Source organism: Pseudorca crassidens, chromosome 19 (assembly GCF_039906515.1).
Source record: "Pseudorca crassidens isolate mPseCra1 chromosome 19, mPseCra1.hap1, whole genome shotgun sequence".
Classification (NCBI taxonomy): domain Eukaryota; kingdom Metazoa; phylum Chordata; class Mammalia; order Artiodactyla; family Delphinidae; genus Pseudorca; species Pseudorca crassidens.
The window spans coordinates 34,294,181-34,315,917 of NC_090314.1; the positions used below are offsets into that span (position 1 = coordinate 34,294,181).

The 21,737-nt window shown below is 54.5% G+C and overlaps 1 protein-coding gene across 1 annotated transcript; it reads right to left on the reverse strand.

Moving 5' to 3' along the window:
• Positions 1-14,458: 14,458 nt before the first annotated feature.
• Positions 14,459-21,323, reverse strand: SUPT4H1 (SPT4 homolog, DSIF elongation factor subunit). The gene is made up of 5 exons (XM_067717092.1): positions 21,164-21,323; positions 20,483-20,589; positions 16,604-16,659; positions 16,263-16,316; positions 14,459-15,600 (listed from the first exon to the last, which is right to left on the reverse strand). Exons 1-5 carry the CDS (start codon positions 21,230-21,232, stop codon positions 15,533-15,535), a joined length of 354 nt encoding a protein of 117 aa, XP_067573193.1. The 5' UTR covers positions 21,233-21,323; the 3' UTR covers positions 14,459-15,532.
• Between the last annotated feature and the right edge of the window lie 414 nt (positions 21,324-21,737).

The window sequence follows — 21,737 nt, forward strand, 5'->3', positions numbered from 1 at the left end:
GCATGAGAATATGTAATGACATAAATGACATGGTTTTATTGATATCTATATATCTAGATATATATATAACCATGCCTCTATTGTATATTTATCATGTATGAACACGTCACTATATGCGTATGTGTACGGAACCAATGTGTTTATTATGTGAATGTCACCATGTGTGTATTCGTATGCTATTTTATCTGTGACACACATCATATGTGTTTATATCACTGCATGTGTGTGTACTACTGAAGATGTATGTGTCCTGAGTGTGGGTATATCCTGGGTGTCGCTGTGTGACATGCCGGCCATGTCACGTGTATATATACCACTGTAAATGTGCGTGTTTGTGTGTGTGTGTGTGTGTGTGTGCGCGTGTGTGTTTTCTCTTGGCCGCACCACGCAGCCTGTGGGATCTTAGTTCTCTGACTGGGGATCAAACCCGGGCCCCCGGCAGTGGAAGCGCAGAGTCCTAACCAACGGGCCGCCAGGGAATGCCCTATACATGTGTTGATAGCTTATGTGTAGGGGCCCTCTGTGTAAATGCACTCGTGTGCTGGTGTATGCTTTGCGTATTAGCATCTGTGCCCTTGTCTACATATACGATGCTTTTTGTGCGAGCCACGGTGAGTTTGTGCCCAATTCTTATACTAACAGGACCCCCTAGGGATAGGGAGGGTGGGCGGGAGACACAGGAGGGAGGAGATGTGGGGATGTATGTATATGTATAGCTGATTCACTTTGTTATACAGCAGAAACTAACACACCATTGTAAAGCAATTACACTCCAATAAAGATGTTTAAAAAAAAAAACAGGCCTTCCCTGGTGGCACAGTGGTTGGGAGTCTGCCTGCCAATGCAGGGGACACGGGTTCGAACCCTGGTCCGGAAGGATCCCACATGCCTTGGAGCAACTGGGCCCGTGCGCCATAACTACTGAGCCTGTGCTCTAGAGCCCGCTAGCCACAACTACTGAATCCATGTGCCACAACTACTGAAGGCCCTGTGCCTGGAGACCGTGCTCTGCAACAAGAGAAGCCATCGCAATGCGAAGCCTGAGCACCGCAGCGAAGAGTGGCCCCCACTTGCGGCAGCTAGAGAGACTCCGCATGCTGCAATGGAGACCCAATGCAGCCATAAATAAATGAATTTAAAAAAAAAAACAAAACAGGACCCCCCCCCCCCAGACTTTCTAAGATTAGAACTTAGAGGTAGGCAGCCTTCAGTTTCAGGGTGTGAAAAGCAGGGGGAGGGCAGGGCAGGGCCAGAGCTAGGGTAAAAGGCGGGAGGGCCCCTCACAGCCCTGCCCCTCAAAGTCCTGCCCACTTTCCTCGGTTTGCAGGGAGGTCCTCAGCCCAGGCATGCCCTTCCTCCTCAGGATGAGGCCCGACCGAGCCCAGAGCCCCCTTCTGGTCTCATAGGCAGAGGCAAACCCATTTCTCTCAGGAGAGAGAGTGGTTTCCACAACCCCCAGCCCTTCTGTGTGCCCACCGCATCCATGTGCCTGCTAAGCCCATTCATCCCACCCCCAACTCCAGCAACAGAGTCTCAGACAAAGCAGCAGCAGAGTCCATTCTTTATTAGTGTTGGGGTCCCAGGCACTCCCCGCCTCCCCTCCATCTCCCCTCCCTTCCCGCCTCTTCCTCATCCTGGCATCTGTCCTCTGGTGGCTGGGCCTGCACGTCCATTCTTTATTAGTGTTGGGGTCCCAGGCACGCCCCCCCCTCCCCTCCATCTCCCCTCCCTTCCCGCCTCTTCCTCATCCTGGCATCTGTCCTCTGGTGGCTGGGCCTGCACTGGGGCCTCGCCCCAGCTGCAGCAGGTCCAGGCGTCCACCCTGCCAGCCCTCGGGGCAGCCGAGGAGCTGACGCGGCATTTCCCGGGTAGGCCGGACCCAGGAGGGGCAGGCCACGGGGGGCAGCGGAGACCTTCCAGGGGTCTGGGCGGGGTGGGGAGGGCGGCCGAGGGACTCACCTGTCACACGCGGTCCCGAACGCGGAGGAAGTCGGTGGCGGGCGGCGGCGGCGCGGTCTCTGAAGCCCACAGTACACTCATCCATAAAGTAGGAAACACTACACCCTCCAGCGCTGTTAGTAGTGCTTTCTACTTTATGGGTGGCTGCACTGTCTGTCTGTCCGTCGGCAGGTACTCTTCGGGCCGCCCGCTCCTCCTCCTGACTCCTGCTTCGAGGGCCCCCAGCCCTCCCCGCGGCTCCCCGAGACCCCGGCGCCCTGCCCGTGGCCCCGAGGGCCCGCCCTGGGCCCCGTGGGCGGTGACTCAGCATGGCGCCAGACCCGGCCTCCTCTCCCTCCCTCCCCCCACTTCCTCTTTGGTTCCCTCTTCCCTCCCCTACCCCCCCCCGGGCTCCACCCCATCCCCCCACTTTCGGGGACGATCAGGTAGAGACCACGGCTGTTCTGGAGGCCTCACCCTAGTGCCCAGGTCTGACCCCCTGGGTGACCCCTTCCAGCTATACCCACCCTGCCCTCCAGAGTCAGACCCCAGGCCTGGGGGCCCAGCCTCCTCCGCAGCCCAGGGCCCGACTCCCTCACCCCCCACCCCGGGGGCTCCCCAGCCAGGAGCCCAAGGCTCTCCTGACAGAGATGGAGACCACGTTGAGTGGAGGGAGGCGCTTAGCACCTCTCACTGACAGCGAGTCCCACTGTTCAGCCTCTGCCCGCCCTCTGCCATGCCCACCCTACTCTCCGGCCCTTGTGCCTTGAAACCTTGGACCCCTCTTTCTTCACTGGGGGCCAGGAGCCCTTTGACCCTCCTTGTCCAGAGGGAAGTCAAGGCCCGGCATCCTGAAGGACTGGCCCACCACAGAAGCCGTCGAGGCGAGGGCTCCTGCACCTCTGCCTAGAGCTCTGCTAGCAAGCCTTGGCGCGCAAGCTTCCGGAGCCCCTCGCGAGCACGTCTCCACCCAGGGCCTGCGGCCCCAGCCCCTCAGCGGCCCTTGAGGCCCAGAGTCAAGGAGCCCCGGCTGGGGCCGAAGTGAAGGTTCGGATCCTTACCTGATGCTGCCGGGCTGAAGGGAGCAAGCCCTGTGCCGCAGGCTCCCAAGTGGGGTTCCCTTCAGGGCAGGCAGGGCTTATAACCCCGAGGCCACGTGGGTCAGATCTCAGGGCGCCCAACGGTCCTGGAGCCCGCCTCCACACCGCGGTGCCGATTAGCCGCCCCTCCCCTCCCTGGGGAGGACAGACCGACAGGAAACCAGAGACAGGCTGGGAATTGGCGGGAGGGGGGCTGAAGAGATGTCGCACACACCCTGAGCAGGTGGCTTCCGGGACCCCAGGCCTGCCCTTCCCCCACGGCACCAGCTCCAGGGATAGTTTAGGAGTCTGGGACTGCCACAGGGGTGACCCCAGGAGGTAAGGGCTCCCTGCCAAGCCCCTCGGTGAGGACCCAAGACAGAGGCCCGAATTCCAGCACAAGAAAAGAACCCTCTCTTGGAGCCCTACCCCGCTGACCCCAGCCCAGAAGACTCCCTTCCCTTCGGGACAGCAGTGGCATGCAGAGCGGGCCGCGGCTCCTCTCAGTGTGCTGCCCAGAAAGGCCACAGAGGCGCAGATGTTTGCCGGGGCTCCGGGCCAGCACATCACAGTACCCTCCAGGCACTCAGTTGTCCTCAGCACCCTGCAAAGCCAGCCCTCCGCCCAGCACCACCGCAGGAGGCCAGGCCTGAGCTCTCAGCACAGTCAGGGGGTCACACTTGGGCCCGGTGGGCCTGCTGGCGTTAGACTCGGTGTTCATGCTTCCCTCAGGGCCTGTAGGGCTAAGGGGGCAGGGCAGAGCAGTGGTGAGATCTAGGGTCTCGGGCAGGGCCTGGGAGCCATGGGGCTTGGAGGACTGGAGAGAAGGAGGCTCCGAGGAGGGGTTCTAAGCAGCTACCGGATGTGGGCACGGGGCCCGCCCACCTGCATGCCGCCCCCGCTTTCCCCATGGGGAAGGCAGGAAGCTGCCCATCCCGGGGCCCCTGGCTGGGGGGGCGGGAAACAGGGTGTGGGGCTGGGTGGGGGGCTGGGGTGAACTGGGTCCGGGTCACACATTTTCCCCAAGGCTCTCCAAGCCCCTCAGTGGGCTTGGCTCTGGAATCAAGAAGAATGGATTGAGCCGGGGTAAGGAGGTGGGGAAGCAGCGAGGAGTGGACGAGAATCACCCAGTGACTCCTTCCCAGAAGGCCACGGGCATCTCCTCTGGGTCCCCCATTCCGGGTCGGGCCCACAGACACTGTGGGACTGCTCAGATTCAGAGGCCCAGAAGAGGATTGGCATCCGGGGGGAAGCAGCAGGGAGGAAAATTGCTCGGCATCCTTTCCTCCACGACCAGCAACCCTCAACCTGGAAAATTGTTACCCATCTCCCAGCCCCTAAATGGGACAGAGAACGGGGAACAGGGTCCTCCGCCTGCAGGGTCTGAAGAGACAGTGGTGAGGCAGGCGAGCTGGCCAGAAATGGGACAGTGCTCCTTTAACAGACCACTGCTCCAGACCCTGGGTGCAGGGGAAGTGGCTGCCCTAGGCGATAAGAGGATAAGGATATCAAAGTTGTGCAGTAACCTGGGTTCCTGGACCCTCACCCTTCAGGGCCCCTCCTCCATGAGCATCTTGCCCGCCCTCCCCACCCCGACCTTCTGTCTAAAGCACCCTTAGAGTCATCACCACAGACGTGTTTTGTCCCGGGAAACTAGAGTCACAGGCTGGGGGCCAGGGGGCCTGGCTTTGGGGCCCAGCTCTGCCACAGGCTCCCTCAGCTTGTGACCTGCGGCAAGTCAGACCTGAGCTTCCTTCCGAGAGACACACTTGTCCCTCAGCAGTCCCCAGCCCCAACCGGGCCTCTCTCCCGTCCTGAGCAAGGTGGGGCCGTCCACGAGGCCTGCTCCTCTGTGACATCAGAGGCTGTTTTTCCTCTGTTTGTCCTCAGTGCCCTGGGCCAAGACCGACACTGATTTTTTTTGCCCCCCTACGAGAGAGATTGAGGCCCAGCCTCCCCATCCACAGAGCTTCCAGGGTCAGGTGGTTTCTGGAAGGGCTGGGGCTTTCACTCGTTCCACCCTGACGCTGGGGTTGAGGAAGGGTGGAACTGGGGAGGGGACCAGGGGCCTGGGGGAGGGGGGAAGGGGAGCGGGTCAGGGCCTCCGTAGCCTGGAGTTCTCCCCCAGCCCTGGTGGGCCTCAAACCAAGAGAACAGGGACACCAGAAACAAAATCAAGGACGAGGAAGGGGCAGGGTCTGAGATAAGGACACAGAGACAGTAAGAACCACCAGGTGAGTGGGACAGGAGCACTGGACTCGAAGCCCTGCTCGGGGCTGCGTGACCCATAGGTGTGGCCTCGAGGACTGAGCAACAGGGACCTGAGGGACGAGCAGTGGATGCCTGTGCGCGGGCGTGCCCACACACACACACGTGCATACACACAGACACACATACACAGAGACACACACGCACACAGGTGCATACACACATGCATATACACATGTGCGCACACACGTGCACACACATACACATACACAGGCACACGTGCACACACAGACACACACACTTACATACACGCATGCACGCACGTGCATACACACATGCACACAGAGAGATGCACGCACGTGCATACACACAGATACACAGACACAGACACACGCACACACACGTGCATACACACAGACCCACACATACATATACACAGATACACATATAACACATGCACACACACGCACACACACACGCAGCTTGAGGAGCCCAGAGGACTCACAGTCCCCATTCTAGAGAGGCACAGCAGGCCCAGAACCCCACACACACACACTGGGGGTGACGCCCCAGCTCAGGCCTACAGATGCGCTTTGAGGGAGGCCCGCTGCACACTGCTGGACACCCCTGCCTCTCCCCCGGAAATGCCCAGGAAGGCTCACTTGGGAATCTGAGGCCCGAGCTTGGGAGGTGACTGGGGAGAGGTGGGCGTGGCTTCAGAACACAGGCACCTCTGGGAGAGACACGGCTCCCACTCCTGCTTCCAGAGGTGCCCAGGATGAGGGAAACTAAACCTTGACGATGGCCGGTCACTGAGCGAGGAGGTGCCTGAGACAGGAGGCCTCTCTTTGTGGAGGAGAGAGGAGTTCAAGTCTATTCTTCAATAGACAGGTCTTGGTGGTAGGTCTGGGCTCAGCCAGGCACTCACTGGGCAGCCTGGGCTCACCTGGACTCTGCTAGAACGTGTCCTCTGTGGTCCTTTCCAGTTCTGACACTCCTCGTACCTGCTCAGAGATAGCCAAAGGGGAGAAGGGGTAGGGGCCATGCTAAGAAGGAGTAGCCGTGGGGCAGCTGGCATCAGGAACAAAGTGGGACCAGAGCAGGGGACTGAGGCTGCTGGGCCTGGGCTTGGCCTCTGGGAGGGCTCCGGGCTCCTAATCCCCAGCCCCACCCCACCTCACTGACCTTGGGGACAGCCACCTTTGTGTGCCAAGCTGGGGCTGTGGGCAGGTAAAGGTGAACCTGAGGAGAAAAGGACACAGCCCTGTCTTCAGGGCCCCCCAGTCTGATAGGCAAGACACAGATACACGTGCAGGGCATGGGAGCTTCATTGGTTGGTGTGAGTGAGCAGCGCGTACCTAAAGCAGGTGCAAGGCTTCAGGCCTAATGGGGACGGGGGTTCTTACTTGAGCGAGCCCTGAATCAGACAGGTGATGCAGAACACATGCCTACGCCTCCACGCATACTGACAGCTCACAAAACCGTAGCAATAAGGGCACAGTATTCCTGGGTGGGGTTGAGGGGCCTATGGGGCTAGACTAACAGATGCTGCAGTGGCGGCCTCAGAGTCACAGGGGCCCATCAGAGGGGGCTTCCTGGAGTACGGATGGAAGAGAGTTTGGAAGGAGAGGAAATAACGAGGGCAGAAGCTGACCGGGCAAGGAGGAGAAACGGGGAGCAAACGGTCTTTTGACGGCCTAACACCTGCAAGGGAGAGCAGGCCCAGAGGGGGGAGAAAGGCGAGGGTCTTGTCTCCACAGGAAGGTGGAGAAGAAAACGAAGCCTCCCCTCCAGCTGCACAGGCCTGGGGCCCGTACTCGGCAGGCAGGCGAAGATGGCAGCCCAGATAACCTGCGGGGTGTGGAGACAACAAGAGAGAAGCCGCAGGGCCCACGGCGAGCACAAACAGGAAGTCAGAGGCAGAGCGGCCCGCCCTGCAGCGAGCAAGGCTGGGGGACGGGCCTGGTCACAAAGGAGGGAAATTGAGCCCCCAGCACTGCACATCGGGGCTAAGGACAATGCGAGTCGATAGCCCCAAACGTCAGGACCTTTGGCCTCCCTCCCTGGGAGGGGGGGCCACCGAGGGAAGCAGGTGCTGAGAAATGGAAGCACCTCAAGAACCCAAGACAGCCCGTGTCCCTGGCAGAGGTCATGTTGGCACCAAGGAAGGCCCCTGCCTCATCCCAGGGCCTGGGGCTGGTGGTGGGGTGGGCCCCAGGAGTGCCGAGAGGCCTCCAGACAGGGAGGGTGGGTACGCTCTGCCCTCAGTCCTGCCTGCACTGCCCAGACACGCTCCAAGTTGAACCTCATGCTCTCCTGTGCTACCCCGGCAAGAGGCAGCTGCAGCGCACCCTGGGAGGCCAGCTCTGCTCTGGGACGGGGTCTGGCTCAGCTCTCTGGATCATAGTATCCAAGGCCTTTTAAGCAGTAAGATCAGGCAGCAAACTGACCTGAGTCAGGAAGCTGAGCTGCAAGACCAGAGAGAGGCAGCAGGCAGCCTGAGGTCACAAAGCAAGTCAGGGCCAGGTTCAGGGTTTTGTCCACAGCATCTAGAGAGAGGCAGGGTGGGCTGCGTAGGAAAGGGGGTGTGGGTGTGAGGAAGAAGACCACCCCGACCACTGCTGTGGGAGTGGCCATGAAACCAGAGGCGTCCTCAACTGGGATCTCCTAGGGACACAGGGAGGAAATGAGAGAAAACTCCCTCTTGGCTCCCTCCACACAAAGGTCCAAATTTGCCTGGTTTAAGTTGCAGAGCTGCACCTGCTCCAGTTTTAACTGCTACAACTAAACTCTGTGTGTGTGTGTGTGTGTGTGTGTGTGTGTGTGTGTCCCATCCCTGCCTGGAACCCACTATGATCTCTCATCAGCCTAACTACCTACCCCCAACATCAGGACCACGGAACAGAGGGCAGAACTAGGAGGTAGGAGACGAGGAGTCCAGTCCCCACCCTATGGCCATTTACAGTGTAACTTTGGATCTGCTCCCCCAGCCCGCAGCCCTTACTTCATCTATAAAACTGAAGAGGAGTTTGACCAAAGGACCTGTGTGTAGTCAGGAAGTCCCCAAGAGCAAGGGGCCCCAAGGACCTTGGAGGAGGAAGCAGCAAGGCCTATGTTCCAAGACCTTCCCGTGGATTTCCCCAGCGGGCTCAAGGGCGGACCTCCCATAGGTCAGAGAAGGCAGGTGGCTGGGAAGAGATCTCGAGTAGAATCTGCCCCCCATCTTGGCTGGGAACAGGGACAAAGGGCTGGGGGATGCCTCTGTCTATCTGCCAGCATCCTGCTGCATCCTGCCTTCCACAGCAGTCCTCACGTCCCAGGGGCAGCTGGAAAAGCAGAAGGTGAGGGGTGGAAAGAACAGAGAGCACCGTGAGGACTGCTCCGTGAGCTGTTTCTTTATTCACCTCCACGTTCTACATGCTGAGCTAGGGTGGGGTGGGGTGGGGAAGGACAGAAGCCAAGGCGTCTAGAGGACTTTATAAAACCTCATCTGATCATCATGCTGACCGAGTGATGTAAATGATGGTATCCCCATCTCAGAGATGAGGAAACGGAAACTCAGTGAGGTTAAGTTTCACCCTCCTGAAAATCAGCCAGCAGCCTGCAACCCATTTCTGTTTCCCTAAGGGACTCAGTCCAAAGTCCCCCAGAGGACCAGGCCTGGCAGACCTCATTGTGGATACTCAACAGACAGTGGAGATGCAGCCTTGTCTGTTCACAAGCCCAGCTGGAGAAGGGGGTTGGAAAAAGCAGCAGGAGGAGCTCAGGGCAGACTTCCCAGGCCCCAGGCTTGTGGGTGGGGGCAGCAGAGGGGTCTAAATGGGTAACCAAGTGGTCTGCAGAACCCAGCAGTGAAGGGCCACCCCAGCTCCTTCCCTCGGAGCCCATTAAGGCAGTCAGGTGGGGGAGGTGGCCACGAAGGCTGGGGCCACGAAATCCGGGGCCACGAAGGCTGGGGGTCACTCGTGCAGCAGCAGCCGCAGCAGCTCCCAGCACTGGAGCCGTTAAAAAGTGACTCAACCAGAAAGTGTGTTTGAAGCGACGCCCGCCAGGGCCCCATAGGCAAACCTCAAAAAGACGAAGTGAGAGAGACAAGCTGGGCTGGGGGTGGAGGCGGCCTGGAGCGGCCTGGCCAAATAAGGGCAAATGCTCCCGGGCCGGCCAATGGGGTGCGGGCAGCTGCGTCCTGGGGCTGCGGCTGGGGGGTTGGTGCTGGTGAGAGTCCTGGGGCAAAACGGGAGAGGGGACAGGGCCAGAAGCCCAGGTCCTCCAGGAAGGGTCCAAGGGTGAGTGAGCACGAGGAGTTGCTGAGGCCTTCCTCCCCAAAGACCTTAGCACTGCAGATGGCAGACCCGACCCCCAAGAGCCCCACCTGCAGGCGGGGGTCAAGGGGGAAAAAGGAAGAACTAGCCCTCACCCCTGCCCCAGTTATGGGCCCTGGATCCCCAGCTGCCACAGCGGAACCGAAGGGACGCCATAAGGGACAGCTGGGCCGAAACACCAGTCCAGATTTGCCTGGCCGCTGACCTTGGGCAAATGATGTAACTGAAACTCAGTTTTCTCATCTGTGAAAGGGAAATAATGCCCCACAGGATGGCACTGAGGATCAAATGCAATAATGGAGGTGGCCAGTTTTTGAACCTGGTAATTGTCATACTGATATAACAAATTATTATCGTGGAAGCACTAGCCCAAGGGCGGCTTCTCGCTCTACTCTTGCCTCCCAGTGGCTGTGAAAGATCCATTTGCAGGGACACCACGTGTTTCCCAGTTCTGGCCTCTGGTAGGGGGAGGAGCGGTGCGGAGGCCAGAGGGGTCCTTCCAGTCTAAGCTTAGTCCCTCCTGCTGCAGAAGCAACAGACACGCTTTCCTCAGACTCAGTCATGGAAACGTGGCGCAAAGCGCCCACCTCGACCTCCCCCATCTCCTCATCTTCCCGCCTGGCTCCACGGAGCTGCAGACCCCACCCCATCTCCCTGCTCCCCGGAGGTGCAGGGCGAAAGTGCCAGTGCCCCGACGGCAGCTGCTGGCTTCTCCCAGGGCCTGTGATCACTCCCTTGCCTCAGGCCTCCCCAGCGCCTGCTGGGCCCACAAGCCCCAAAGGAAGGCTGGGCCTTGGCTGCCACCTTCTTCCTCTCCGCAGTTCTTCTCTCTCCCAAGCATGGATTTGCATTTTCCCCTCTGCCCTCTGCCACTCGAGCCCCCAGGGACCAGGTGACAGTTAAACCCCCTCTTCCGGCTAGTGGCCCAGAGCACTCACTTCCTTCCAGGTATTTTCCGGGCTTGGGGGAGGGGTTGAAAGTGTGGCAGTTGCTGGGTTTGGGGAAGAAGGAATGAGGGCTCCGTTTTGGATGGAAGCTGGGGTCTCCCCACCCTGGCGTCTGAAGCCGTTCCTTATCTTCCCCCAAGTTCTCTCTGGAGCACGAGACTCAGTGTGGAGGAAGGAGAGAGCACAGGCAGGAAGCAGCACAGGGTCTTGAAACGGGGCCTTCCGGCTCCCTGGCTTCTAAGAGGCACAAGCCTCCCTCTGCTGTGGGACGGACCCCTGGGCCTCAAGTCCTCTGTCCGTGACCCCGTAATACCTGCCCTCCACTTTGGGGGGAGTGTTGAGACTAGGAATGCCAAGGTCTAGAGGGGAGACGTTTTCTATCATATTCTCAGAGGATCTGGCCTCTAGGAGCCAGCAGCCCAGGGCAGAGTTTTCTCTGCACTCAGTTCCTGCTTCCTGGGGTCTAAAAGCAAAGAGAAACACAAGCATCTGTAGGCAAAAGGCGCTGAGCCAGGCAGTGGAGGACATACAAAGTAGCAGTGACCCCCTCTTGAGGGCAGGCTGACCCTTGACTCTGGGGCTCAGTTTTCTCACCCATCAAGTGAGGGGCTGGCCCAAGTCCTGACTCTCCCAGCCCTTGCGTTCTCTGCAGGGTCTGCCTTCACTCTTTCCTCTGCCCCGACACTCCAGACCTCCCCCTCCCAATGGTGAAGGCCTCTGAGCCCCAAGGCCCAGGCAGACAGCCATGTGCTTTCTTCCTCAGTCCAAGACTTACTGGCTCACCCAACAGCAGTTTTTACCAGCATAGCTAATCTCCTGGTTCAGACAAGACTGGAGGGGGGACAGCCACACATGAGCAGCAGAAGTGACAGCTGACAGGCTGACATGAATCTAAGAGGTAGAGAAATAATTAGTCCCAGAACCATTTCACCACACGATACAAAAATGGAGGTTTTATAACAATGACTTTAAGCCAAGTAGAGGTTAAATCACATTCACAATCTCACAGCCAAATAGAAAGGAAGTATATATTTAAAAAATAAACAAACCTTAGGTCATACAAATGAAAGAACAGAAGGAGAGAGAGATTGAGATAAAAAGCCATGGTGCTTGAAGAAAAATGTTTCCGTCTTGATATATTTGCGGATGATAGATACATTTGAACATCTATTGCCCAAGAAGGCTAGAGTGAGGACGTTCTTACCTAGAACTTATCTAGAGGGGGACAACTTTGAATGACAATCTCTTAGATAGACTTAGTAGTTTACAGCTCTCAAATTGCTTTTACCTAAATGACTGTATTTGATTCTCGAAACCATCCTAAGACGAGAACTGCCAACTGCATTTTTAAGCGAACTTTTCATTTCAGGTATAATGGACGAATAGAAAAGGGAACAAATCATGAGTGTATAACTCAGTAAATCTCCAGAAAGTGAATCGACCTATGTAACTAGCATCCAGATCTAAAGCAGACCGTAACCAGGGGCCCCTCATGCCCTTCTCCACCCCACCTTTCACAAGGAAACACTATCCTGTCAACTAACACCAGAGTTTTGTCAACTGCATTGTTTTTGAAGAGGAAACTTCTTTTAGAGAAGTAAAGTGACTTTACTCCTCTAGCCAGTGAAAGTCGGGTGTCGGCTGCGTGGCCCCGGCACTCTTGCTAACTAACACCCACGTCTTCCCTCCAGGACGTAAACTCTAGCCTGGTGGGGTTGTTTCCCAAGGCTTCTTTCAGATTGAAAAAAAAGCAGGAGAGGTTGGAGAGACCTGGCACAGGCCAGCAGATACCCAAGAGCTGATGGAATGGAACAGAAGATGCAGCCGGGCAGAAATTGGAGGACTGGACCAGGTTCCCGATGCTCTGCACAGGGATCCTTGAGTAAATCCCGAGTATCTCCTCTCTGGCCGTTTCCCCACACTGCCTCCCCCTCTCTGGCTAGTTTTGGACTTGAGGCCTAGCGATTGTAGGTGGTGGGAGTAGGGGGGTTAGGGCAGCTCAGCGTGCAGGCAACATGCAGCTTGCTGGTACTGTGGAAAAATCATGAAGGGAGCAAAGCTGCTGCGTTTGGGGAGAACTATGTCAGAACGCAGCCCTAAACCGGGGGTGGGCAAGGCGTTTCTTGAGCTAAGCCTCCACTGCTTGATCACGGCCAAGTCGCTTTAACTCTCTGAGCCTCAGCCTCTGCATCATGACCTAAGGATGTTAACTTTGGCACAGGGGTTTTGGGGGATCAAATAAGATAATGGATGTTGAAAGCCCCCTTGTTGACTTGTAAAATGCTATTTAAATGAAAGGCTTTACGGATACCAAACATGAACCAGACTTCCAGACAGAGTGAGATGTTATTAGTCTGTTCTTAAACATTTTCTACCTCTTTTACACACACACACACACACACCCCAGGTGTCAGGGAAGGGACTTGAGAATTAATAGCAAGTTATAGACAGGCTGGCACTATGAAGGTAATGGCCATGCCAGAGGAGTGAGGCCTCAGTCCCTAAACCTGAAGAGCCCAGCCTGAGTTTAGGCCCTCACCAGCCTGTCCCATTACTCTTGGGAAAACCGCTCCCTCCAAGACCAGAATGTTCTGACCCTTGTTCTATCAGCTACCAACCCCTGCTTTGGGCTGGAGGCTGCACGCACTGCCGGCTAGCCCCTCCATTTTGGGGAGACCCTAACCCCACGGCCTGTGGTGGGTAGCGGGTGAAGAATGAGGAACAGGCAGGCAAGGGGAAGGCAGCCGGGCCACTACTGTTTCTGACTTGGGTCCGTCCTTGTTGCACTGGGGAGGAGCCCTGCCTTGGTCAAGAAGAGAAGCCAGACTACTAAGCAGGAGACTGAGAGCTTCGGGCAGACGCGGGACCTCAGCAGTCAGAATGGGGCTGAGACTTCGACGGGCTCCCAGACGGGGCGCAGCCCTCACGCACGGGGATGCCGGCGTCCGAAACCTCCCCTCGACCACAGCACTGCTCACTCGCGGGGAGTGAGCCACCGGTCCGCGCTTCAGCTTCTTTGGGTTCCCAACAGCGGACAGGACTCCGGCACCTCGGCGCCCGTCTGGACCGCCGAGAGAAAGCACGAGAGCGAAGTCAGACGCAGCCCCCGGCAGAAGCGGCGGGGCGCACGGAGTCTGAGATCCGGGCACGGCGGCCGGCCGCCCTCCCCCACAGCCGCCAGAGCCTGTCTCTCGCTTCCGGCGAGGCTGACAGTTGGGGCGCCGCCGGGTGTGGGGCCGAGGCGGCGGGAGTGTGGTTATCTGCGCACAGCCCCTCTTGCCCCCGCCCCGCCCCCCGCAACTGTTTCCATTCTCGCCGAGCAGCCACGTCCGGGTCAGACACGCAGGACGGCGGCTGGGGATTTCCAAGGGACTTTCTGAGAAAGCCAGTGAAAGTTGGGTGTCGGCTGCGTGGCCCCGGCACTCTTGCTAACTAACACCCACGTCTTCCCTCCAGGACGTAAACTCTAGCCTGGTGGGGTTGTTTCCCAAGGCTTCTTTCACATTGAAACTGAACGACAGAAACCGCCACCCCTGGAGCTCAGCGTGCTGGGCTGGGAAAGTCCTGGAAAAGCTCAGCTGGGATTGGGGTTAACAGACCGCTCCCCGAGCTTGAAGGCATCAGAGAACGGTTCTGGTTTGACAGAACCCGTGATGAGTGGTGACATGAGCGCCTGGGCCAGTCCCAGCCTCCTCCCCTGGGCCTGGGAGGGTCACCGGAGAGGCAGCATCTCTCCCTCCTTCCCACACCGTCCAGGTCACAGGTAACAGGAGACACTGACTCACTAGCAACACCACGCGGCTAAGACGCCAAGCCCCAGCGCAGGCAGCCCTACCCCGAGTCAGAGCCCCGCCCGCGCCCGTCCCAGGCACTTCCCCCACTATTTCGGTGAATTGTGTACATGCTGCATATACTGAAGAACGACTGAAAAAGGAGAGCAAACGAGTTCTACCTTTTATAGAACTTAAGTTACAGAATTTTCACATTGCTTTATTTTTATAATCACAAAAATCCTGAGGTAAACAGGATGCAATCACCTTCGTCTTGCAGATGGGGAACAAGAAAGTTAGGGAAATAAAAATGAGGACGCTTAGTATGATTTTCTGTGGAAATTTAAGTAAATGAGAATTTATGGTAAATATTTAATTCCAAAACAAATAACTCACCTTGGCCAATACCATGACATCACTCAAGGCCCTCTTACTAGGCCAGAGAGAAAAGGAGAGGCAGGAACTAGCCAGACCAAGACCAAGCAGCAACCTGAGGGTCTCCAGTTAGGGGAACTCAGGAAAGTGGGGGGGGGGGGGGTCATGGGCATCACTGGTGGGCCTAAGGTATAGGAAGGACAGAAAAAAGAAGAAAACAAAGAAGGAAAGAAAGGTTTTAAACATGGTCAAGGGCAAGTAATACGAAGAAGCCTCAGGATTTCTTCAAGGGACACCTGTTGTGCCAGGTCTAGAGGGCAGAAGGCTGCAACCACCGGACACCAGGACTACCAGGCTGACGGGCTTGCCTAGACTCAGGACAGCAGACCTCTGAGACCCAGGGAAGCTCACTAGAAAGGCTACAATCCCGGAGGCTCAGAGACAGATAACGAGGAGCAGAAGGGCCTCTGCCGCTCTGGGAAGATGCTTACTGGGCAACGAGTTCTTACTGTGCCCAGTTAAGACAAAGGAAGAGGGAGGCAAGTCATCTGTTATGGGCTTAAGAGCAATCCTAGGGGTTCACGTTTTCTGGCATCTGACCCAGAGTCCTGCCCATGCGCAAGGGCGCAGCCCCGGGCTGTGCATAGGAAAGGCCAGCATCCTACTCCCCACTGAAGTCAGTCTCCGCTAATCCACCAACCCAAACCACTCCCACCCCACAGCAGCCCAGAGAAGGTAAAATGGCCCAGGGACACGTGCTGCTCTCTCAACAGTCTGCTGAATCTCAGAATCGGAGGGCGGCACGTATTTGAAGTTCTGCCCATTTAGTTTCACAACAAAAAGTAAGCAGAGGCAGAGACGAGGAGCAAAGACGCTGGTGGCCGTGCATCTTGCTAGGTCTTTATGGCTGTGTCTCTGGATTTGTAGGCCACTCCTCGACTCTTCAGCTCCCGCACGATTCCTGCAGCAGGAAGAGAAACAGCTCTGTAAGGGAAGAAGACTCCAGAAGATAAGAAAGGTCCCTCGGGTACCACTTGGTGAGGGGAAGGGGTGGCGTGCTCTAAGCAAACTGGAGTTCCTAGACTGCTCATCAACCGAACTGCGTGGTCGGCTTGTCACCCTTGAAGATCCAGGCAAGTGCTTGGCAATGACTTGGTAAGAATGAGAAGAAAAAGAGAGACACACTGTAGTCATCAAAAGCAAGGGTTCTGGGGCTTCCCTGGTGGTGCAGTGGTTGGGAGTCTGCCTGCCGATGCAGGGGACACGGGTTCGTGCCCCGGTCTGGGAAGATCCCACATGCCGCGGAGCAGCTGGGCCCGTGAGCCATGGCCGCTGAGCCTGCGCGTCCGGAGCCTGTGCTCCGCGATGGGAGAGGCCACAACAGTGAGAGGCCCGCGTAGCGCAAAAAAAAAAAAAAAAGCAAGGGTTCTGGAGCCAGGATGCCTGGGCCCCCAAATTCTGGCTCGTTACTTACTAGCTGGGTGACCTTGGACAAGTTATTTACCCTCTCTGAGATTCGCTTTCCCTCACAGAGTTGTGAGGACTGGCATTAATTCACATAAGAAACTTCCATAGAGCTTGACACAGTAAATGAACACTGGCCGTTACTATGATTATTATTACCTTGGGGCAGGCGACCAGTGACTGACACTGCATATACACCTGGCTTAAAGTTACCTGAAAGAGAAGAAAAGAGACTGCAGTTTAAGAGTGAGTTACAACTAAAGACCAAATGGAAGCTTAAGCTAAAAATGAAAGAGATGCCGCCAACTCCCAGAGAAGAGCAATCACTTCTTTTGGCTCTACGTGTTAAATGACAGGACACAGGACACTTTCCTTGGCTTTCCTCCAACCCCATCGTTCTCACTCTGGGGCCACCTACCCACTGATTGAAGACTCCCCCACCCGCACCCTGGCCCTGACAACACAACCAGGCCAGGATAAAGAGAAAGGGAGACACTTACTGACTCGCTGCCACTTGGAGACCCAGCTGTCCTCTGGACTCATCATCGCAATGATTCTAGAAAGGGGAAAGAAACATAGAGTCAGCCTGAGTTGCCTCTACTAGAGAACAGAGACCAAGGGAACTGCCCGCCCCACGCCCCCGCCCCTTTACTCTGTTCCCAGCCAGCACAACAGTTCTGGGAGAGGAAACCCAGGAAAAAGCCAAGTATTGAGTTTCTACCAGAAAGCAGGGGAAACGAAGTTCTAGTGCTGGGAAGGGACTCAGAGCTAGTACTGACAAAGGGCCTTTGCACTTATGTCCCTGGCCCACCAGTCACAGGTCAGTCATCATCCCCCAGAGACTGTCTCGCCATGCTCAAAAGCATCCTTGGCCTAACGATTCCCTGGGAAATGGGACAGCTTTTGAGGTAGATGGCATTACTGATTACGACCAACACAACCACTGAGGGCTGGAGCCTAGTGCAAAGGGGAGGGTGAGTCAAAACAATGGGTCCTCTTACTAGAAACAAGTTAGACTTAAGCAAGCTCTGCCTTTAATGAGCGGTACAGCCTGACACACGTATGGAGACCTCCCTCAGAATTTCATCAGTAAGATGAAACTGGAAGGTTGAGCTAATACATGAAAAACCCTAGCACAGAGTAGGTGCTAAGTAAACATGAGCTCTCCTTTATTATCCTAATCATTCTTCTCAGGGTAGCTCTAATCCCAGAACACAGGCAACAGAGGCTACCAGGGCCAGAAGCCTGCTACTGAGCATGACAGGTAAGCTTCAGGTGCTTTCAGAAGCTACAGAGGTCACTATACCCCAATTTCAAAAAAAAAAAACAAAAAAGAAGCCGCTACAGAGGTCACTTTTGTCATTCCCCCATTCGATCAAATACTTACTGACTGCCTCCTGTGACAGATCTGTGCCAGGCACTGGTATTTGTTGACTGCCTCCTCGGTATCCATTCCCCCTTCTCTTGGCAGCAATCCTGGATTCTTATTTGGGAAGCCTCCCTCCCCATCCAAATCCTACATTCCCAGCTATATGCTTTGAGTGGAACTGACCCCACCTCCAGGGGTGGCAGGTAGGGTAGTACTCGTCCTGGCCCGGCAGACCAGTCTGGGGTAGGCACGTATGCAGGCTGTTCTTCTGACCAAAAGTATATTCTCCTCTGTCCTTCACAATCTATCCTTCCAGCCTTACAGTGTCTGTTATCCAACCTTATGATTTAACCTAAACAGAATTCCCACCATTCTCCAAACATACCCTGGTTTTCCGACCCCATGCCTTTGCTCAGGTCAGTCCCTTTGTTTAGAATGCTTTTTCTACCTTTCTCTCATCTCAACCTCCTCAAAAATCCTGTATTTCTTTCCTTAATTAAGAGCCTGACTCATATGCTATCTCCTCCACTTCTGGCTGAGTTCATCAAGCCCTCCTCTGATCTCCTTTAGCCTTTGATATACTCACTCTTCAAATCCTAATATGCACCAGAATACATAAATAACTCCTACAACTCAACAACAAAAAACCAAAAACCTCATTCAAAACTGGGCAAAAAACTCTACTTGCTCAGTTCTCATCAACTCAACTCTTAAGGAACTCGAAAACAATGACAGCTTAACCTGGACACGTGCAGCTATTATGCCCAGACTCTGATAAATGGTCATAACCTTTTGTTTTTTAATTGAACATAGCATGCTTCAGAACTCTCTGACAATCCTTTAGTAAGACACTAACAATATCAGAGTTGTCACTTAATGTAAAATCCAGAACCGTGGCCCAAAGATGGGAGTCCTCAGACACTTCTTGCTTAGAAGCTGTAGTTATTTCCAAGTTTTTATAACTGAGTTATATTTGAAGAGACTTTTTTCCAAAGAAGATATACAAATGGCCAATAAGCACATGAAAAGATGCTCAACATCACTAATCATTAAGGAAATGCAAATCAAAACCATAAGATACCACTTCACACCCAACAGGGCAGCTATTATCAAAAACAAAACAAAAAACAGAAAGTAACAAGTGCTGACAAGGATGTGGCGAAACTGGAACCCTTGTACTCTGCTGGTGGGAATGTAAAATGCTGCTGCTATAGAAAACAGTATCGCAGTTCCTCAAAATGTTAAACAGAGAATAATCCAGCAACTCCACTTCTGGATATATACCCCAAAGAAGTGAAAGCAGGGACCTGAACAGGTATTTGTAAAGCCATGTTCATGGTAGCATTATTCCTAACAGCCAAAAGGTAGAAGCAATCCACGTATCCATCAATAGATGCACAGATAAATAAAATTTGGTATATACATAAAATGGGATATTATTAAGCTTAAAAAGGAAATTCTGACACATGCTACAATATGGATAAATCTTGAAGACATTATGCTACGTGAAATGAACCAATCACAAAAGGACAAATATTGTAAGATTCCACTTACAGGAAGTACCCAGACTAATCAAATTCACAGGGAAAGTAAAATGGTAGTTGCCAGGGGCTGCAGGGAGGAGGAAATGAGAAGATGAAAAATGTTCTGGAGGGACTTCCCTGGCGGTCCAGTGGTTAACACTCCATGCTACCAATGCAGGGGGCACGAGTTTGATCCCTAGCGGGGGAACTAAGATCCCACATGCCGTGTGGCAAAAAAAAAAAAAAAAAAGTTCTGGAGATAGATGGTGGTAATAGTTGCATAAAAATATGAATATATTTAATGCCGTTGGATGAATTCTGCACTTAAAAATGGCAAAAAGTTTTTATGTATATTTTACCAGATTTTAAACAAAAAAACCAAAACCCTAACATGCAAAACTTTACACTGTGTCTCTCTTACTTGTAAGTATCTCATTGTGTAACTCTTGCCATCTCTCACAGCAGCCACAGATGGGAGTCCATTCATTTGTTAGCACTGGATGGTAACCGTGCTAACAAATGAAAGAACTGGAGTATCTGAGTGTGCACATGAATGTGTACATATGTACGAAGTAAAGGTTCCATGACAACATCTGTTTTGCTCAATCCTTTACTCTTCCTTAAAGGCAAACAAAGGAGGAATGAAGTTGGCCCACCTTGAAGGAACTTTAGCATGCACTGGTTTGGGCCCAGTTTGCATGTAGACCCTTAATTGGCCTAGAAACCAAAAGAAACTTAACCCCCAAAGAATACTGCCCTCTGGCTCCTCCCTTGGGGAAGGAAAATTGAGACCTAGCCACTCACACTTCTCTCATTCCCCTTTCCCCCACTGGGCAATCTCACCAAGGGAAAACTTTTCTCTTAGGGCCTCTTAGAGATATCTAAAAGCATCAGCTTTGGGGCCAAAATTTACCCTTCATTTTCAAAAAGGATCTTCATACATTCAACAAATGTGTATTAAGTATCCATCACCTTCCAGGCCCTATGCCAGGTCATGGTGCATGACATAAACAGCCCCTATCAGCAATGAGCTAACAGTCTAGTGAAGACCTGTCTAGTGGAAATATAATGAAAGCCATGCAAGTCATTTTTAAAATTTTCTGTAGCCATGTTAAAGGAGTAAAGACAAAAGGCTAAATTAACTTCAATAATATATTTCACTTAACCCAACATATTCAAAGTATTATTATTATGGCATGTGATTAAAACAAGAAAAATCAAGATTTTTACATTCTTTTTCCTTGTGCTGAGTCTTTGAAATCCAGTGTACACATTACAGGTAAAGCATATCTCAATTTGGACTAGCCACATTTCAGGTACTCAATGCCACACACGGCTAGTGGCTACTGTACTGGACAGCACAGGACTAGTGTGTCTCAAAATAACTTTGAGACCAACTAGGATGAGGGTCTCAAGAGTCTGTCCACATTTACTTGGTGGGATGCGGGTAATGTAAAAGAATGAATGCAGCAACCTAAAGGGCTTACCCATCAAAAGAAGAGCTGGTGCAGTCATATACCATCTCCCGGTTACCCTTCATCTGAAGGTACGCATCACAATTGTCACAGCCATCATATTCAAACTGGTCTATAGTCTGGGAGGGGAAAAAAAGGAGAGAGGTGAGCATGAACAAGGCGAAAAGAAAAAACAGCTTTCCCCATACTTTTACCTGGTCAAGTACAAGGCTCCCTATGTTAGTTCTGTCTCATCAGGTCCCCCACCCACCATTCCTACAGCCCCTTTCCTAAGTTCCACTCTCACGATCCTTCTTCTCTTGTTCCCAATTGCGTTTTACCTATTCCTTTCCCTAAATCTCCGTGGGGTCTGGCACCTTCTCCGACTACTCCCTCGGCTGCAGATCCCCACCTTCCTCCAATTCCTAATGTCGTTCGGCTCCAATAGAAGTTCACTGAACGTCTGTAAAGGATCAGGCCTGTGCTGAGAGCTGAAGTTGCAAAAGCATGTGAGAACGTCCATGCCCACGGCTGCAAGATTTGCCTGCGTTCCTACCGACTTAAACGATGGCCTCCTGCTGCTTCCCACGTCCCCCTGCCACCCCCTGGGTCCTGGACCTGACTTCTCTCTTCACTGTTCCTGTAGCCCTGTTCCACCCACTTTCCCCCAGCTTGGTCCTCCATCGCCCGTACAACCAGGTTCCCTACAGACACCTTGACCAGTGAACACAGCAAACAAGCCCGCAGATGCCGCAGGTCTTTCGGCACCGTCTCCAGGGCCATCTTCTCCCACGGAAGAACAGCGAAGGAAAGAGCCACAACCTTCTCTCGCAGGAAGTAAATAGCAAATTACCCAGAATGCCCACACTTCCGGTTTCCAAGACTTCCTCTTCCGGCGTGGGAGGCCGCCGGCCCCGCCCCTCCACCCGCCTTAGGAGATGGTTTCTCCCGCCAGGAGGCGGGGCCGGCCGGGAGTAACCTGGGTCGGCGCGCACCCCCGCCACCTGGGCCGGCGCGAGGGCGAGGCCTGGCAGCAGTTGGGCCTGTGGGCGGGGCCCGTGGGGGAGGTGCGGCGCGGTTGGCGCCTGCGCGCGCGCCGTGACCCGGGCGGAATCCCGGCGCTCGGACCATTTGATCTAGGCCGCTGGCACCGGGCCGCCGGTCCCCTGGAGGATCCTGGATGACAGCGGAGATTCTTTTTTGTCTTCTCGTCTTAAAAGCGCAGGGCCAGCGAATCCACTGCCTCCCTGTGGATTATCTCTGCAGAGACGAGAAGAAATCCAGGGAC

Coding starts and splice junctions, on each gene's coding strand:
- SUPT4H1 (XM_067717092.1), bottom strand. CDS start 21,232: ATGGCCCTGGAGACGGTGCCGAAAGACCTGCGGCATCTGCGGGCTTGT. Junction 16,660..20,482: donor ACCAGCTCTTCTTTTGATGG/GTAAGCCCTTTA, acceptor TCCCCTTTCTAG/AATCATTGCGATGATGAGTC. Junction 16,317..16,603: donor CTCCAAGTGGCAGCGAGTCA/GTAAGTGTCTCC, acceptor CTTCTCTTTCAG/GTAACTTTAAGCCAGGTGTA.